General features: G+C 45.2%; 1 protein-coding gene across 24 annotated transcripts in view; it reads right to left on the bottom strand.

Annotated features, from left to right (window-relative positions):
- The window catches only part of RBM6 (RNA binding motif protein 6), a 116,168-nt gene that overhangs the window by 89,820 nt on the left and 12,253 nt on the right, over nt 1-14,095 (bottom strand). For 8 of the 24 annotated variants that reach the window (XM_070050797.2, XM_089306225.1, XM_089306224.1 and 5 more), the window contains exons 2-3: nt 6,869-6,980; nt 154-1,432 (exon numbers count right to left, since the gene is read on the bottom strand). Coding sequence is in view for 10 of the 24 variants with exons in the window: in XM_002713207.6 (XP_002713253.3) it covers nt 154-1,432; nt 6,869-6,912 (1,323 nt within the window). In the remaining 14 variants the exon portion in view is untranslated. Of the gene's footprint in view, nt 1-153; nt 1,706-6,868; nt 6,981-14,095 lie in introns of all 24 variants that reach the window. The other 16 variants (XM_089306229.1, XM_089306227.1, XM_089306221.1 and 13 more) reach the window with 3 other exon arrangements.

Below are 14,095 nucleotides of genomic sequence, written 5' to 3' on the forward strand. Positions count from 1 at the left end.
ATATTTACATTTCTACATTCTACTCCTGAATACAAATTTTGCTTTTTAATTGTTGTGTAAGGAGAGATTCAGAACTGAAGATCCTGGACTCTACACTACATTCTCCAGGAAAGCCTGTGAAAAAGAACACAGCAAGCTACCCCATCAACATACCTGAAGGTCTCGCTGGGCATCTCGGGCAGTTTTGCCCTCTAGAAAAGACTTGCTCTGGCCATAGCTAAATATCTGGCTTCCTGGCAGCCTATGATCCACATCACGGTACTCCATGCTTCTGTAGTCAGTGTCTTGCTGCCCAAGAAAGTCCAGACCACCTTCTTCTTTAAACAGACCAGCATCTGAACTCTGTTGTTCACCTCCAGAAGGCTGTGACTTTTCTTGATCTTGAGTTGGACTTTGGCTGTTTTGAAAGTCTGACGGAGATTCATGTTCAAAGGCTATACCTTGTGTTTCTCCTTCCCGTGTTTCTGAATGCTCAAATTCTCCCTTCTGAATGCCAAAAGCAGGCCTTTCTATTGTATGGTCATGTGTGGATTCTTCTCTCTTATTCACATTCATATCAGAATTTTCTCTATCTTGTGTAGAGGACTGAATGTAATCCAAAATATGTGAATCCCCAGGGGGCATCTCCCTGTCTTTAAATTCCATACAAGGTCCCACCTCTCTGCCCCTGAAATCCTGGTCACTCCTGGACCGGTGTCTACCTCTGAAATCTGAATGTGGTGTGTCCCTGTCCCTAAAGTCTAGATCAGTAGTACCTGAACCTCGGCCTCTATAGTCCATTTGTGTTCCATCTTTATCCCTGAAATCTAAATCAGATACATCTCTATTCCTAAAATCAGAACGAGACTGCTCTCTGGGCCTGAAATCTAAATCTGGTAAATCTCTTCCCCGAAAATCGGCATGAGATCCATCCCGACCTCTAAAATCTAAGTCGTAAGTGCCCCGACCCCGGAAGTCTGATGGAGGAGCATTCCTACCTCTGAAGTCAACAGTGTGAGCATCTCTGTCTCTGTAGTTCATATGAGGTGTGTCCCTACCTCTATAATCCATAGAAGTACCATCTCCACCCCTATAGTCCATAGGTGGTCCTTCTCTATCCCGAAAATCCCCAGAATGTATGTCCCTTCCCCTGAAATCCAACTGTGATGAATCTCTGCTCTGGAAATCAGAAGATGAAAAATCCCCGCCCCTGAAATCATGTCCAGGTCCCTCCCCTCCTCGGTAGTCACCATGTGGTCCATCTCTAGCTCCATAGCTGAAAGCATGCTCCTCTACATTTGCAAAAGGAGGCCCCGAATGCCCCTGGAAATCAAAGGGAAGTGAATCTCTGCCAGGAAAGTTGCCAGAGTGTCTCTCTTGAGCATGACTCTTAAGGGGAGGAGGAGGATAATCCCTGTTCCACCCGGGAGCAAACCTTTCTTCTTGGCTCCCACTGTAGAAACAAAGACAGTGTTATTTATATTGTCCAGAGAGTTTGAAATCTACACACCAGCATATTCTTCTCTAATCACAGCACATTCTTCTGTAAACATTTTTTTTTTTGGGCAGAGTTCTGTAACAAGGTCCTAGATCTGCAGAAAACAGCAAAGTTTGCTATTTTAAGACGAAGTGGCGGAGTAAACTTTTACGCTCCCATTTCAGAACACGAGGAAATTCAACACAAGGTTTTCAACATGACTGCTGCAGAAAAAGCTTTCACCCAGTCCTGCAACAGGGAAAATCCGCAATACCAGATAAGCTAACAATGGTGACACACTACAAAAATTTCCATTTCCTACAGCCAGGGAACTTACAGAATTCCAAGGTCAACTTGATGATACCTATATATCAGAAAAATCAATGCACTATAAATTCCTTATAGTAAGTTTCAGGAGGTGTCTTTCTCACTGCTGCATCCAAAAGTAACATTTCAAAATACATTACAGCTACAGCATGAACACCACCCAATCAAAATGAATGCAGGCCCAAAAGAAAGCAACACTGGTTGTAAATAACCAATAGGAGCACACCAGTGTTCACCAGCTGAGCGTCAGCCCTGGCTGCATATAAATGCCAGTTCTACAGTGGCTATGCCAAGAAGTGCTCTCACCTGGGTACTATGATTGTAACTACCCAAGGGTATCACAGAAAGCAGCATTAATCATGCCACAAAGCATGTGTTAAGACTAAGCAAAGTAACAGCATCCAGGAGCCTAATGGTGAAAGAACGTTGAGAGAACATCAGGCCTTCACATCATCCCCATGTCCCAAAATGAAGAAGCTGATATTCTAGATTCCAATGCCTCATGCTGATTTTCATGTCATTAAATGTATTTTTAAAATAGGCAAAGTATTAGCTTCACATCCTCAGTTTACAAACTTGAGAAAAATGAGAGCTGGCCCAACCTTTCATACTACCCAACTTCCTCCCTTTGCCTAACCTCCTGAATATGTTACATAGTCTGGCTTTGGTCAAAGATTAGGGAATTCTAGTAGGCAATCAGGCACCTGGAATGCTGGGTAGGAATACATGAAAAAGAAAATATGAAATGATCTGAAGGTTATTTGCTGTTTAGCAAACAAAAAAGCACTTGAAATATCAAGACCAACTCAGTTTTCTCATCCCAGAACATGCAGGTTCTATTGAAACACTCAGTTCTGAGCTTAGACTACACTACAGTAAAACACTAAGCACAACTGACTGTGGGACACTCAGTTGAAGAGAAAAGTTGCAATAGCAAATCCTTTCTTAAAGTAATAGGGATTTAACATCAGTAACCTAAACACTAGAATGAAACACATTTTTCAAAAAATGATGACTTCCACTGGATTCCATTAACTTTAGTTATGTCTATGTGGTTCACCATGAGAGGAGTAAGTTTAAATGTACTCTACAGGGGCTAGTGTTGTGGTACAGCAGGCTAAGCCAGCATCCCATATGAATGACAGCTCAATATTGGCTCCATCACTTCACATCCAGTTCCCAACTAACATGCCTGAGAAAAGCAGTGAAAGATGGCCTTAATACCTGGTCCCTGCCACCAACATGGGAGACCTAGATGTTGGCCTAGCCTTGTTCACTGCAGACATTCAGGGAATGAATGAGAGATGGAAGATTCTCTGGCTCCCCCCCCCCCCGTCTCTACTTTCTCATTTTAACTCTATCTTTCAAATAGATAAATCTTAAATTAAAAAAAAAAAAAAAAACACCATAAGTAATACAATTTAACATTAAAATTAAGCTATTACCACTAACTATAGTGTCTCCCATATTTAAAAGCATGCAAGGCTGGTGCTGCGGCTCACTTGGCTAATCCTCCATCTGCGAAGTCGGCACCCCGGGTTCTAGTCCCAGTTGGGGTGCCGGATTCTGTCCCATTTGCTCCTCTTCCAGTCCAGCTCTGTGCTTGGCAGGGGAGGGCAGTGGAGGATGGCCCAGGTCCTTAGGCCCTGTACCCGCATTGGAGACCAGGAGGAAGCACCTGGTTCCTGGCTTCAGATCGGCGCAGCACGCCAGCCACAACACACCAGCTATAGCGGCCACTTGGGGGGGGGTGAACCAAGGGAAAAAGGAAGACCTTTCTCTCTATGTCTGTCTCTCTCACTGTCTAACTCTGCCTGTTAAAAAAAAAAAAAAAAAAAAAAAAAAAAAACAGGGTAGGAAAATAGGGGCCAGCACTATAGCGCAGTGGGTTAATGCCTGGCCTGAAGCGCTGGAATCCCATATGGGCACCGATTCTAGTCCCGGCAGCTCCTCTCCAATTCAGCTCTCTGCTATGGCTTGGGAAAGGAGTAGACTATGGCCCAACTCCTTGGGCCCCTGCACCCGAGTGGGAGACCTGGAAGTAGCTCCTGGCTCCTGGCTTTGGATAGGCACAGTTCCAGTCGTTGCAGCCAATTGGGAAGTGAACCATCAGATGGAAGACCTCCCTCTCTCTGTGTAACTCTGACTTTCAAATAAATAAATGAATCTTTAAAAATTAAAAAAAAAGCCGGCGCCGCGGCTCACTAGGCTAATCCTCCGCCTTGCGGTGCCGGCACACCGGGTTCTAGTCCTGGTTGGGGCGCCGGATTCTGTCCCGGTTGCCCCTCTTCCAGGCCAAGTACTTGGGCCCTGCACCCCATGGGAGACCAGGAGAAGCACCTGGTTCCTGCCATCGGATCAGCACGGTGCGCCGGCTGCAGCGCGCCGGCCGCGGCGGCCATTGGAGGGTGAACCAATGGCAAAGGAAGACCTTTCTCTCTGTCTCTCTCTCACTGTCCACTCTGTCAAAAAAAAAAAAAAAAAAAAACCCACAATTTTAACTAAATTTAAATGAGTCAAAGAAAAAATGTTCCAATAATATATAAAAGCTATACAATAAACCTATTTCTACCTAACATTTCTGAATAGTTAGCTAAATTATCTTAAATTAATTCTACAAGAAGCAATCTTACTCACCAAATAATTATCCATAAACAGAAGTAACAAAAGATAGGTTGCAATCTAAATATTTTTAAATGTTAAAATATAAGCCTGTTGATCTACTCTTGGGGTTGGCAAACTGTTCCCAAAAGAAACAAATAGTAAATATTTGGGGCTTTATGGGTTCCTCAGCCTCTGTCCCAACTATTCAACTCTGCCATTGTAGCATGAAAGCAATCATATAATGAGCATGGCTCTGTGTCCCAATAAAACTTTTATAAAAACAGCCTGCAGGCTAGAGTTTGCTAACCACTAACCCAGAGCTTTTTATTCTGAAAGCATTTATATTGTAAAGCATCATCACTTTAATTAAAGACCACTATGCAGAAAATAAAGAGTCCTATCATTTACCACTTACGAAACACAAGCTTTACAAAATATTATATGAATCATCTAAACTCAGTTATCTACCTAAATTCTTTACTGGAATCCCAACCTTCAGAACAATGAATGAGAACATCCACTGAATAAAATCTTGCAGAATGACAGTTCAAATGAAAATTTACTAGCAACTAAAGTTTCAACTGGAGCATACTCTTAAATACATAAATCTAAAGGTCAAATTTCTCTGCCATATATTAAATAAAACCACAAAAATCACATCTGTATAGCATTTCATTAATCCTAACTATAATGAAAAATTTTTTAAAAATATTATCATCAGTGTATTCTATACTAGCTATAAAAAATAAATTCCCTACAAATCTAAAAAACAATTCATTTATAACTGAAGGCTACCACTGCTCCACTCTTCTTTGTATCCTGTAACCATTAATACTGAAATGGAAGGGCTGGCATTGTGGCCACCGGCACCCCATATGGGCACTGGTTAAAGTCCCTGCTGCTCCTTCTGGTCTAACTCCCTGCTGATGTGCCTGGGAAAGCATCAGAAGATGACCCAAATGTGTGTGTGTGTCTCTCTCCCCTTCTTCTTCTTTTCTTCTTTTTCTTTCACTTTGTCTCCTTCCCTCTCTCTAAAAAACTCTGCCTTTCAAATTGATAAATAGATCTCTTTTAAAAAAACTGAAATGGAGCTTAGAATACAGCATCAACAAGCCATGGGCAAGGCATAGCTCTATACACCTTTATGTACATTTTGCTAGTTTTCCTAATATCCAAGTATGAATTACTTTTCTAAAACATAAATAAAACATTTGAGGATATTTTTAATATTTAAAAAATGTTATTTAAGGGGACTGGTTTCGTGGCACAGTGGGTTTAAGCTGCCAGAATCCCACACTGGAGTGCCAATTTGAGTCTCAGTTCTTCCACTTCCAATCCAGCTTCCTGCTGGTGTGCCTGGGAAAGCAGCAAAGGATGGCCTAAGTACTTGGTTTCCTGCCATCTGTGTGATAGACCAGGATGGAGTTCCTTGTTCCTGGCTTCAGTCTGGTCCAGACCTGGCTGTTGGGACCATCTGGGAATGAATCAATTAGAGACATGATCTCTCTCTGTTTCTCCCTCTCCCTCTATCACTCTGACTTTCAAATAAATAAATCTTTTTTTAAAATGTTACTTAGAGGGGTTGGCGCTGTAATGCAGCGCGTTAACACCCTGGCCTGAAGCACCGGCATCCCATATGGGCACTGGTTCTAGTTCCAGCTGCTCATCTTCCGATCCAGTTCTCTGCTATAACCTGGGATGGCAGCAGAAGATGGCCCAAGTCCTTGGGCCCCTGCACCCATGTGGGAGACCCAGAAGAAGCTCCTGGCTCCTGGCTTTGGATTGGCATAACTCCAGCTGTTGCAGCCATCTGGGGAGTGAACCAGCAGATGGAAGACTTCTCTCTCTGTCTCTACCTCTCTCTGTAACTCTGTCTTTCAAATAAAAAAAATAAATCTTTAAAAAAAAAAAAATGTTACTTAGGGACCAGTATCGTGGTGTGGCAAGTAGGACCACCCCCTGCAATGCTGTCATCCCATATGGGCGCAGGTTCAAGACCTGACTCCTCCACTTCTAATCAAGCTCCCTGCTATTATGCCTGGAAAAACAGCAGAGGATGGGCCAAACCCTTGGGTCCCTGCACCCACACAGGAGACCCAGAAAAAGCTCTTGGCTCCAGACAGGGTAAACTCCAGCAGTTGAGTCCATTTGAGGGGAGGGCCTGCAGATGGGAGATCTCTCACCTCTGTGTCTCTCCTTCTCTTGCTATGATTCTAACTTTCAAATACAAGGATAAATCTTTTTAAGAAAATGTTACCTAAAGGTTAATTTATAAAGAAAAAATGCTGTAAGACAAAACAGTTGTCAAGCTGGTGGTCTCTCAACCACATCAGAAATGACTAGAAACATTTTAAACTTTTTAAAAAATCAGCGTTATTTCTCCACAAAGAAAATCTCTCCCTTTATGAAAAGCCAAAATGTCATATTTTGTATTTATGACTGAAATACTGACAATTTCAATATTCAAATTTCAGGACTTACCGAAAAGGTCCTGTTCTGTTAGCAGATCGAGAATCCCCCCACATTTCTTTCTATGTCAAAAGGATGCTAGTAAGTTGATCCTTTTTCTATCCAACTCCAGTTATAGCAGTACCTGTACAAAACAAACAAGAAAAAAAAAGATTTTAGAAGACAAAATTAATGCTCAACTAGTTTCTCCCTGCTTGATTTATCATGGATATGTCAGCAGTGTATTTTTGGAGATCACTTTTAAACATTTAGATATAATTTATACCAAGAAAAATACTTTTTTTTTTTTTTTTTTTTTGACAGGCAGAGTGGACAGTGAGAGAGAGACAGAGAGAAAGGTCTTCCTTTTGCCGTTGGTTCACCCTCCAATGGCCACCGCGGCCGCCATGCTGCGGCCAACACACCCCGCTGATCCAATGGCAGGAGCCAGGTACTTCTCCTGGTCTCCCATGGGGTGCAGGGCCCAAGGACTTGGGCCATCCTCCACTGCACTTTCTGGCCACAGCAGAGAGCTGGCCTGGAAGAGGGGCAACCAGGACAGAATCTGGCGCCCCAACCAGGACTAGAACCTGGTGTGCCAGCGCCGCAGGCAGAGGATTAGCCTAGTGAGCCGCGGCGCCAGCCAAGAAAAATACTCTTAAAATTAAAAATGTACACTGAGGCAACAAACTTTCCAAAGTACTAACAACCTCTCACATTTATAAATTATTTAAATCTATAATTGTTCCAGCTTCTATTCATGCCTTTTAAAACTTACTTGAGGCCGGCACCGCGGCTCAATAGGCTAATCCTCTGCCTGCGGCGCCGGCATCCCGGGTTCTAGTCCCGGTCGGGGCACCGGATTCTGTCCCAGTTGTCCCTCTTCCAGGCCAGCTCTCTGCTGTGGCCAGGGAGTGCAGTGGAGGATGGCCCAAGTCCTTGGGCCCTGCACCCGAAAGGGGAGACCAGGAGTAAGCACCTGGCTCCTGGCTTTGAATCGGAGCAGCGGCCATTGGAGGGTGAACCAACGGTAAAGGAAGACCTTTCTCTCTCTCTCTCTCACTGTCCACTCTGCCTGTCAAAAATAAAAAAAAAATAAAAACATGAAAACTTACTTGAGACACAGAGAGACAAAAAGAAACAGAAATCAAATGTCCGTAATAGCCTCCGGCTGGGTCTAAGCTGGAAACTTAATCTAGGTCGCTCACCTGAGTGGCAGATACTTAATCACTTGGGCCATTATCACTGTCACCCAGAGTCTGCATTAGCAGGAAACTGGAGTCAGGAGCCAGAATTGGGTATCAAACCCAGGTATTTCAATGTGGGACATGGGTATCTTAACCACTAGGTCAAAAACTGGTCTCATACCCTTCATTTTTTGAAAGAGCATATTAGCATGAATGCCAATCTTAGTCCATGTGGCTGATCCTACACTATCTAATCTGGCCAATCAGAATAATCTATTACCCTTACTATAGTGACTGTTTCAAAGATGGATACATAATCTAAGTCAAGGCCGGTGTCGCGCCTCAATAGGCTAATCCTCCACCTTGCGGTGCCAGCACACAGGGTTCTAGTCCCGGTCGGGGCGCCGGATTCTGTCCCGGTTGCCCCTCTTCCAGGCCAGCTCTCTGCTGTGGCCCAGGAGTGCAGTGGAGGATGGCCCAAGTGCTTGGGCCCTGCACCCCACGGGAGACCAGGAGAAGCACCTGGCTCCTGGCTTCGGATCAGCGCGCCGGCCGCGGCGGCCATTGGAGGGTGAACCAACGGCAAAAGGAAGACCTTTCTCTCTGTCTCTCTCTCACTGTCCACTCTGCCTGTCAAAAACAAAACAACGAAACAAAACCATAATCTAAGTCAAGCTGAGACTTTATCTCTAGGATCTTTGTACAACTGCTGAAAAAAATTTCCTGACCCTGGATTTGGCAGTCTCTTAAATATGACATCAGAATGACAAGGAACAAAGGAAAAATAAAGTGATTTCAAAACTGAAAACTTTTGTGCATCCAAGGACACTAATCAGAAAGTGAAAAATCAATCTAAAAGTCAGCAAACTGGCAGACTTGGAAATTCCAAGGTCACAGAAACATCAAAAAACAAGTAATTATGGGGCCGGCGCCGCGGCTCACTAGGCTAATCCTCCACCTAGCGGCGCCGGCACACCAGGTTCTAGTCCCGGTCGGGGCGCCGGATTCTGTCCCGGTTGCCCCTCTTCCAGGCCAGCTCTCTGCTGTGGCCAGAAAGTGCAGTGGAGGATGGCCCAGGTGCTTGGGCCCTGCACCCCATGGGAGACCAGGAAAAGCACCTGGCTCCTGGCTCCTGCCATCGGATCAGCGCGGTGCGCCGGCCGCGGCAGCCATTGGAGGGTGAACCAACGACAAAAGGAAGACCTTTCTCTCTGTCTCTCTCTCTCACTGTCCACTCTGCCTGTCAAAAAAAAAAAAAAAACAAAAAAAACAAAAACAAAAACAAAAAAAACAAGTAATTATGTAAAACAACTTTGTTAGAAAACAACCAAAGGTTTATGGCAACCAAGCAAAAGTCCAATCAATGTCATCACTTGGGCCAGCGCCATGACACAGCATGTTAGGTCGCCACTTAAAATGCCAGCATCCCATATTGGAGTGCCATCAAGCCCAGGCTACTCAGCTTCAAATCCAGCTCCTTGCTAATGGACTTGAGAAAAGCAAAAGATGGCCCAAATATTTGGGCCCCTGTTACCCATGTGGGAGACATGGGTAGAGTTCCTGATTCCTGGCTATTGTGGCTATTCGGGGCATGAACCATTAGATGGAAAATCTAGCTCTCCCTCAGTGAGTCAAGTGTGTTGAGTGAGTGTGTGTGCCTTTCAAATAAATAAAATCTCTCTCTCTCTCTCTCTCTCTCTCTCACACACACACACACACACACACACACAAAGCCCCTGAGAGATCAGAATTATGGTATAGTGGGTTAGGCTGCCCCGTGCAACACCAACTAGCATCCCATATCACAGTGCTCCACTCCCAATCCAGCTCCCTGTTAACGCACCTGGGAAAGTAGTAGAAGATGGCCCAAGTACCTGGGCCCCTGCCACCCATATGCAAGACCCAGACAGGGTTCTGGGTTCCTGGTTTTGCCCTAGCCAAGCCTCAGCCATTGGGGTCATTTGAGGAATGGACCAATGGACAGATCTCTTTTTCCTTATCTCCCTCTCTCTCTGTCATTCCACCTTTCATATAAATACAACAAAACTTTAAAAGAAATTAAAAAAGCCATCTTCAAAACAGTGAAAATGTTTTGTGTTTTTACTCATCTTTGCCCCACTTTCACTTCAGCATGGCTATAATTTTAATCTTGAAATGACTGCACTCCAATCTCAAGCTTAAAGAAAGGAGAATTTAAATTATGAGGCTTGGGACATTTGCTGCAGCAGAGATGTTACTGCTTGGATAGCTGCATCCTATATTTGAGTACCTGGTTCTAGTCCCAGCTATTCAGTTTCCAATTCAGCTTGCTGCAAATGCACACTAGGGGAGACAACAGATGATGGCTCAAGTACTTGGATTCCTGCCACCCATGTGGGAAACTGGTTCCAGACTCCTGGCTTCAGCCTGGCCTAGCTTTAGCTATTGTGGGCATTTGGTCTCTCTGCCCCATCCCCCCACCCCACCCCCCCCCAAAAAAAAAAAGAGAGAGAGAGAGAAAGGGCGAAGAAAACAATTTAAAAAGTAAATTATGGGAGCCAGCATCATGGCATAGCAGGTAAAGCCACCATCTGTGACACCAGCATCCCATATTTGGGCAAAAGCTCGTGTCCCAGCTGCTCCACTTTCCATCCAGTTCCCTACTAATGGCCTGGGAAAAGCAGCAGAAGATAGCCCAAGTGTTTGGGCACCTGCCACCCATGTGGAAAACCTGGATGAAGCTCCTGACGTCGACCTGGCCCAGTCCTGACTGCTGAAGTCATGTGGGGAATGAATGAGTGGATTTAAGATCTCTGTCTCTTCCTCTCTCTAACTCTTTCAAAATAAGTAAGTCTATTTATTTATTTAAAGGCCGAGTTGGAAGGGGGGAGAGATATCTTTTATCTGCTGGTTCACTCCCCAATGGCCGCTACAGCCAGAGTTGGGCAGGTCTGAAGCCAGGATGTAAGAGCTTCTGGGTCTCCCACATGAGTGCAGGAGCCCAAACACTCGGACCATCTTCTGCTGCTTTCCAAGGCACATTAGCAGGAAGCTGGATTGAAAGAAAAGCAACTGGGACTTGAACCAGCACCCATATGAGATGCCGGTATTCCAGGCAACAGGTTTACTTGCTAAGCCACAACGCCAGCTCTGATAAATAAATCTTCTAAATAAATTAATAAAGAAGTTTGAAAACCAGAATGAAAAAGAAAACTAAGAAACCAGGTGATAGGGTCAGCATTGTGGCGCAGTGGGTTAAAGCTCTGGCCTGAGGCATCAGCATTTCATATGGGTGCAGGTTCTAGTCCTGGCTGCTCCTCTTCCGATCCAGCTCTCTGCTGTGGCCTGGAAAAGGAATAGACTATGGCCCAATTCCCTGGGCCCCTGCACCCCCATGGGAGACCCGAAGGAAGCTCCTGGCTCCTGGCTTCGGAGAGGCGCAGCTCCAGCTGTTGTGGCCATCTGGGGAGTAAACCAGCGGATGGAAAACCTCTGTCTCTATCTCTCTCTGTAACTGTATTTCAAATAAATAACATAAATCTTATATAAAAAAAAAAAAAAGAGGCCGGCACCACGGCTCAATAGGCTAATCCTCCGCCTGCGGCACCGGCACACCGGGTTCTAGTCCCAGTCGGGGTGCCAGATTCTGTCCCAGTTGCCTCTCTTCCAGGCCAGCTCTCTGCTGTGGCCAGGGAGTACAGTGGAGGATGGCCCAAGTGCTTGGGCCCTACACCCGCAGGGGAGACCAGGATAAGCACCTGGCTCCTGCCTTCGGATCAGCGCGGTATGCCAGCCACAGCGGCCATTGGAGGGTGAACCAACAGCAAAGGAAGACCTTTCTCTCTGTCTCTGTCCACTCTGCCTGTCAAAAAAAAAAAAAAAAAAAAAAAAAAAAGAAACCAGGGGTGAGGAAGCCGGTTAGCATATTCATCACGGAAATTCCAGAAGAAGAGAGGAGAAACAGCCAGAAAAAGTATTTGAAGAAAAAATGGCAAAAAAATACTCTCAAAAAGGGGCCGGCGCTGTGGTGCAGCGGGTTAACACCCTGGCCTGAAGCACCAGCATTCCGTATGTGCGCCGGTTTGAGACCCCACTGCTCCACTTCCAATCCAGCTCTCTGCTTTGGCCTGGGATAGCAGAAGATGGCCCAAGTCCTTGGGCCCCTGAATTCGTGTGGGAGACCCGGAGGAAACTCCTGGCTCCTACCTTTGGATTGGCGCAGCTCCAGCCATCGTGGCCAATTGAGGAGTGAACCATCAGATGGAGGACCTCTCTCTGTCTCTCTCTCTGCCTCTCCTCTCTCTGTGTAACTGACTTTCAAATAAATAAATAAATCCTTAAAAAAAATTACTCCCAAAAATTGATGAAAGGTATGAATTTACAAATACAAAAAGTTCATAAACTACAAGTTGGATAAACTCACACCAAGCTACAACCATGACAAGATAAAGAAAGAATCTTGAACAAAGCAAGAGAAACAACCCATCACAAATGAGATTCTTGTAAGATTGTTAGCCAATTTCTCACTAGAAACCTTGGTGACCAGAATATAATGGAAAGAGAAATGAAAAATGGGGAAAGAATACTCACCCCAGAAAGTATGTGTATGTGTGTGTGTGTGTGTGTCTATGTATCCAGCAAAAATGTCCTTCAGAAAGAGGGCAATGGGCAGGTATTATGGTGCAGCAGATTAAAGTGCTTAGGATGTCTGCATTCTATATTGGAGTTCCAACTCAAGTCCTGGTCTCTACTTCCAATACAGCTTCCTGCTGATGGGCCTGGGAAAGCAGCAGATAATGGTTCAATTACTTGAGTCCCTGCCACCCATATGGGAGACTGGAATGGAGTTCCTGGCTCCTGGCTTCAGTCTGGTCCAGCAGTGGCATAATTTGAGAAGTGAACCAGAAGATGGAAGACCTCTTTCTCTCTGTCACTCAACCTTTCAAATACATAAATAATTTTTTTAAAGATTTATTTATGTATTTGAAAGTCAGAGTGACACACAGAGAGAAGGAGAGAGAGAGGTCTTCCATCCACTGGTTCACTCCCCAATTGGTTGCAATGGTCAGAGCTGTGCCGATCCAAAGCCAGGAGCCAGGAGCTTCTTCTGGGTCTCCCACACGGGTGCAGGGGCCCAAGGACTTGGGCCATCTTCTACGGCTTTCTGAGGCCATATCAGAGAGCTGGATCAGAAGTGGAGCAGCCGGGTCTCAAACCAGCGCCAGTATGAGATGACGGAACTGCAGGTGGCGGTTTAACCCGTGTGGGAGACCCGAAAGAAGCTCCTGGCTCCTGGCTTTGGATCAGCACAGCTCCAGCCATTGCAGCCACCTGGGGAGTGAACCAGCAGATGGAAGACCTCTCTCTCTGTCTCTACCTCGCTCTGTAACTCTTTCAAATAAAAAAAAAAAATCTTAAAAAAAAAAAAAGGACAAACATTAATTAAAAGGTTCAATACAGAAAGACTATGTAATAATTACATATCTAATAACAGAATCTCAAAATATATGAAGGTAAAATGGAAAATAATTGAACGGAGAAAGAGTTCTACAAAATCAGATAGGGGCCAGTGCTGCGACATGAAAGGCTAAGCTGCCTCCTGCAGTGCCAGCATCCCTTAAGGGTGCCAGTTCAAGTCCCGGCTCTTCCACTTCAGATCCAGCTCCCTGCTAAGGACCTGGAAAAGCAGTAATAAGATGGCCCAAGTCCTTGGGCCCCTGCACCCAAGTGGGAGACCCAGAAGAAGCTCCTGGCTCCTGGCTTCACCCTGGCCCAGGCCCAGCCATTGGGGCCTTTGGCAAGTGATCAGTAGAAGGAAGATCTCTAATCTCTCTCTCCTTCTGTCTCTACCTCTGCTTCTTGCCTTTCAAATAAATATATCTAAAAAAAGTTTAAAAAAAAACTCAGACCAGAGCCAATGCTGTGGCACAGTGGGTTAAGCCATAGCTTGCTCACTGGCATCACATCCAACTGATGCATTTCCAATCCAGCCACCTGCTTTTTTTCCCAGCACCTGGGAAAGCAGCCAAGGATTGCCCAAGCACTTGGGTCCCTGTCACCCATGTGAGACACACAGATGGAGTTCCCGGCTCCT

This window comes from Oryctolagus cuniculus, chromosome 10, assembly GCF_051225735.1.
Source record: "Oryctolagus cuniculus isolate XC-2025 breed Fujian yellow rabbit chromosome 10, ASM5122573v1, whole genome shotgun sequence".
Lineage (NCBI taxonomy): Eukaryota > Metazoa > Chordata > Mammalia > Lagomorpha > Leporidae > Oryctolagus > Oryctolagus cuniculus.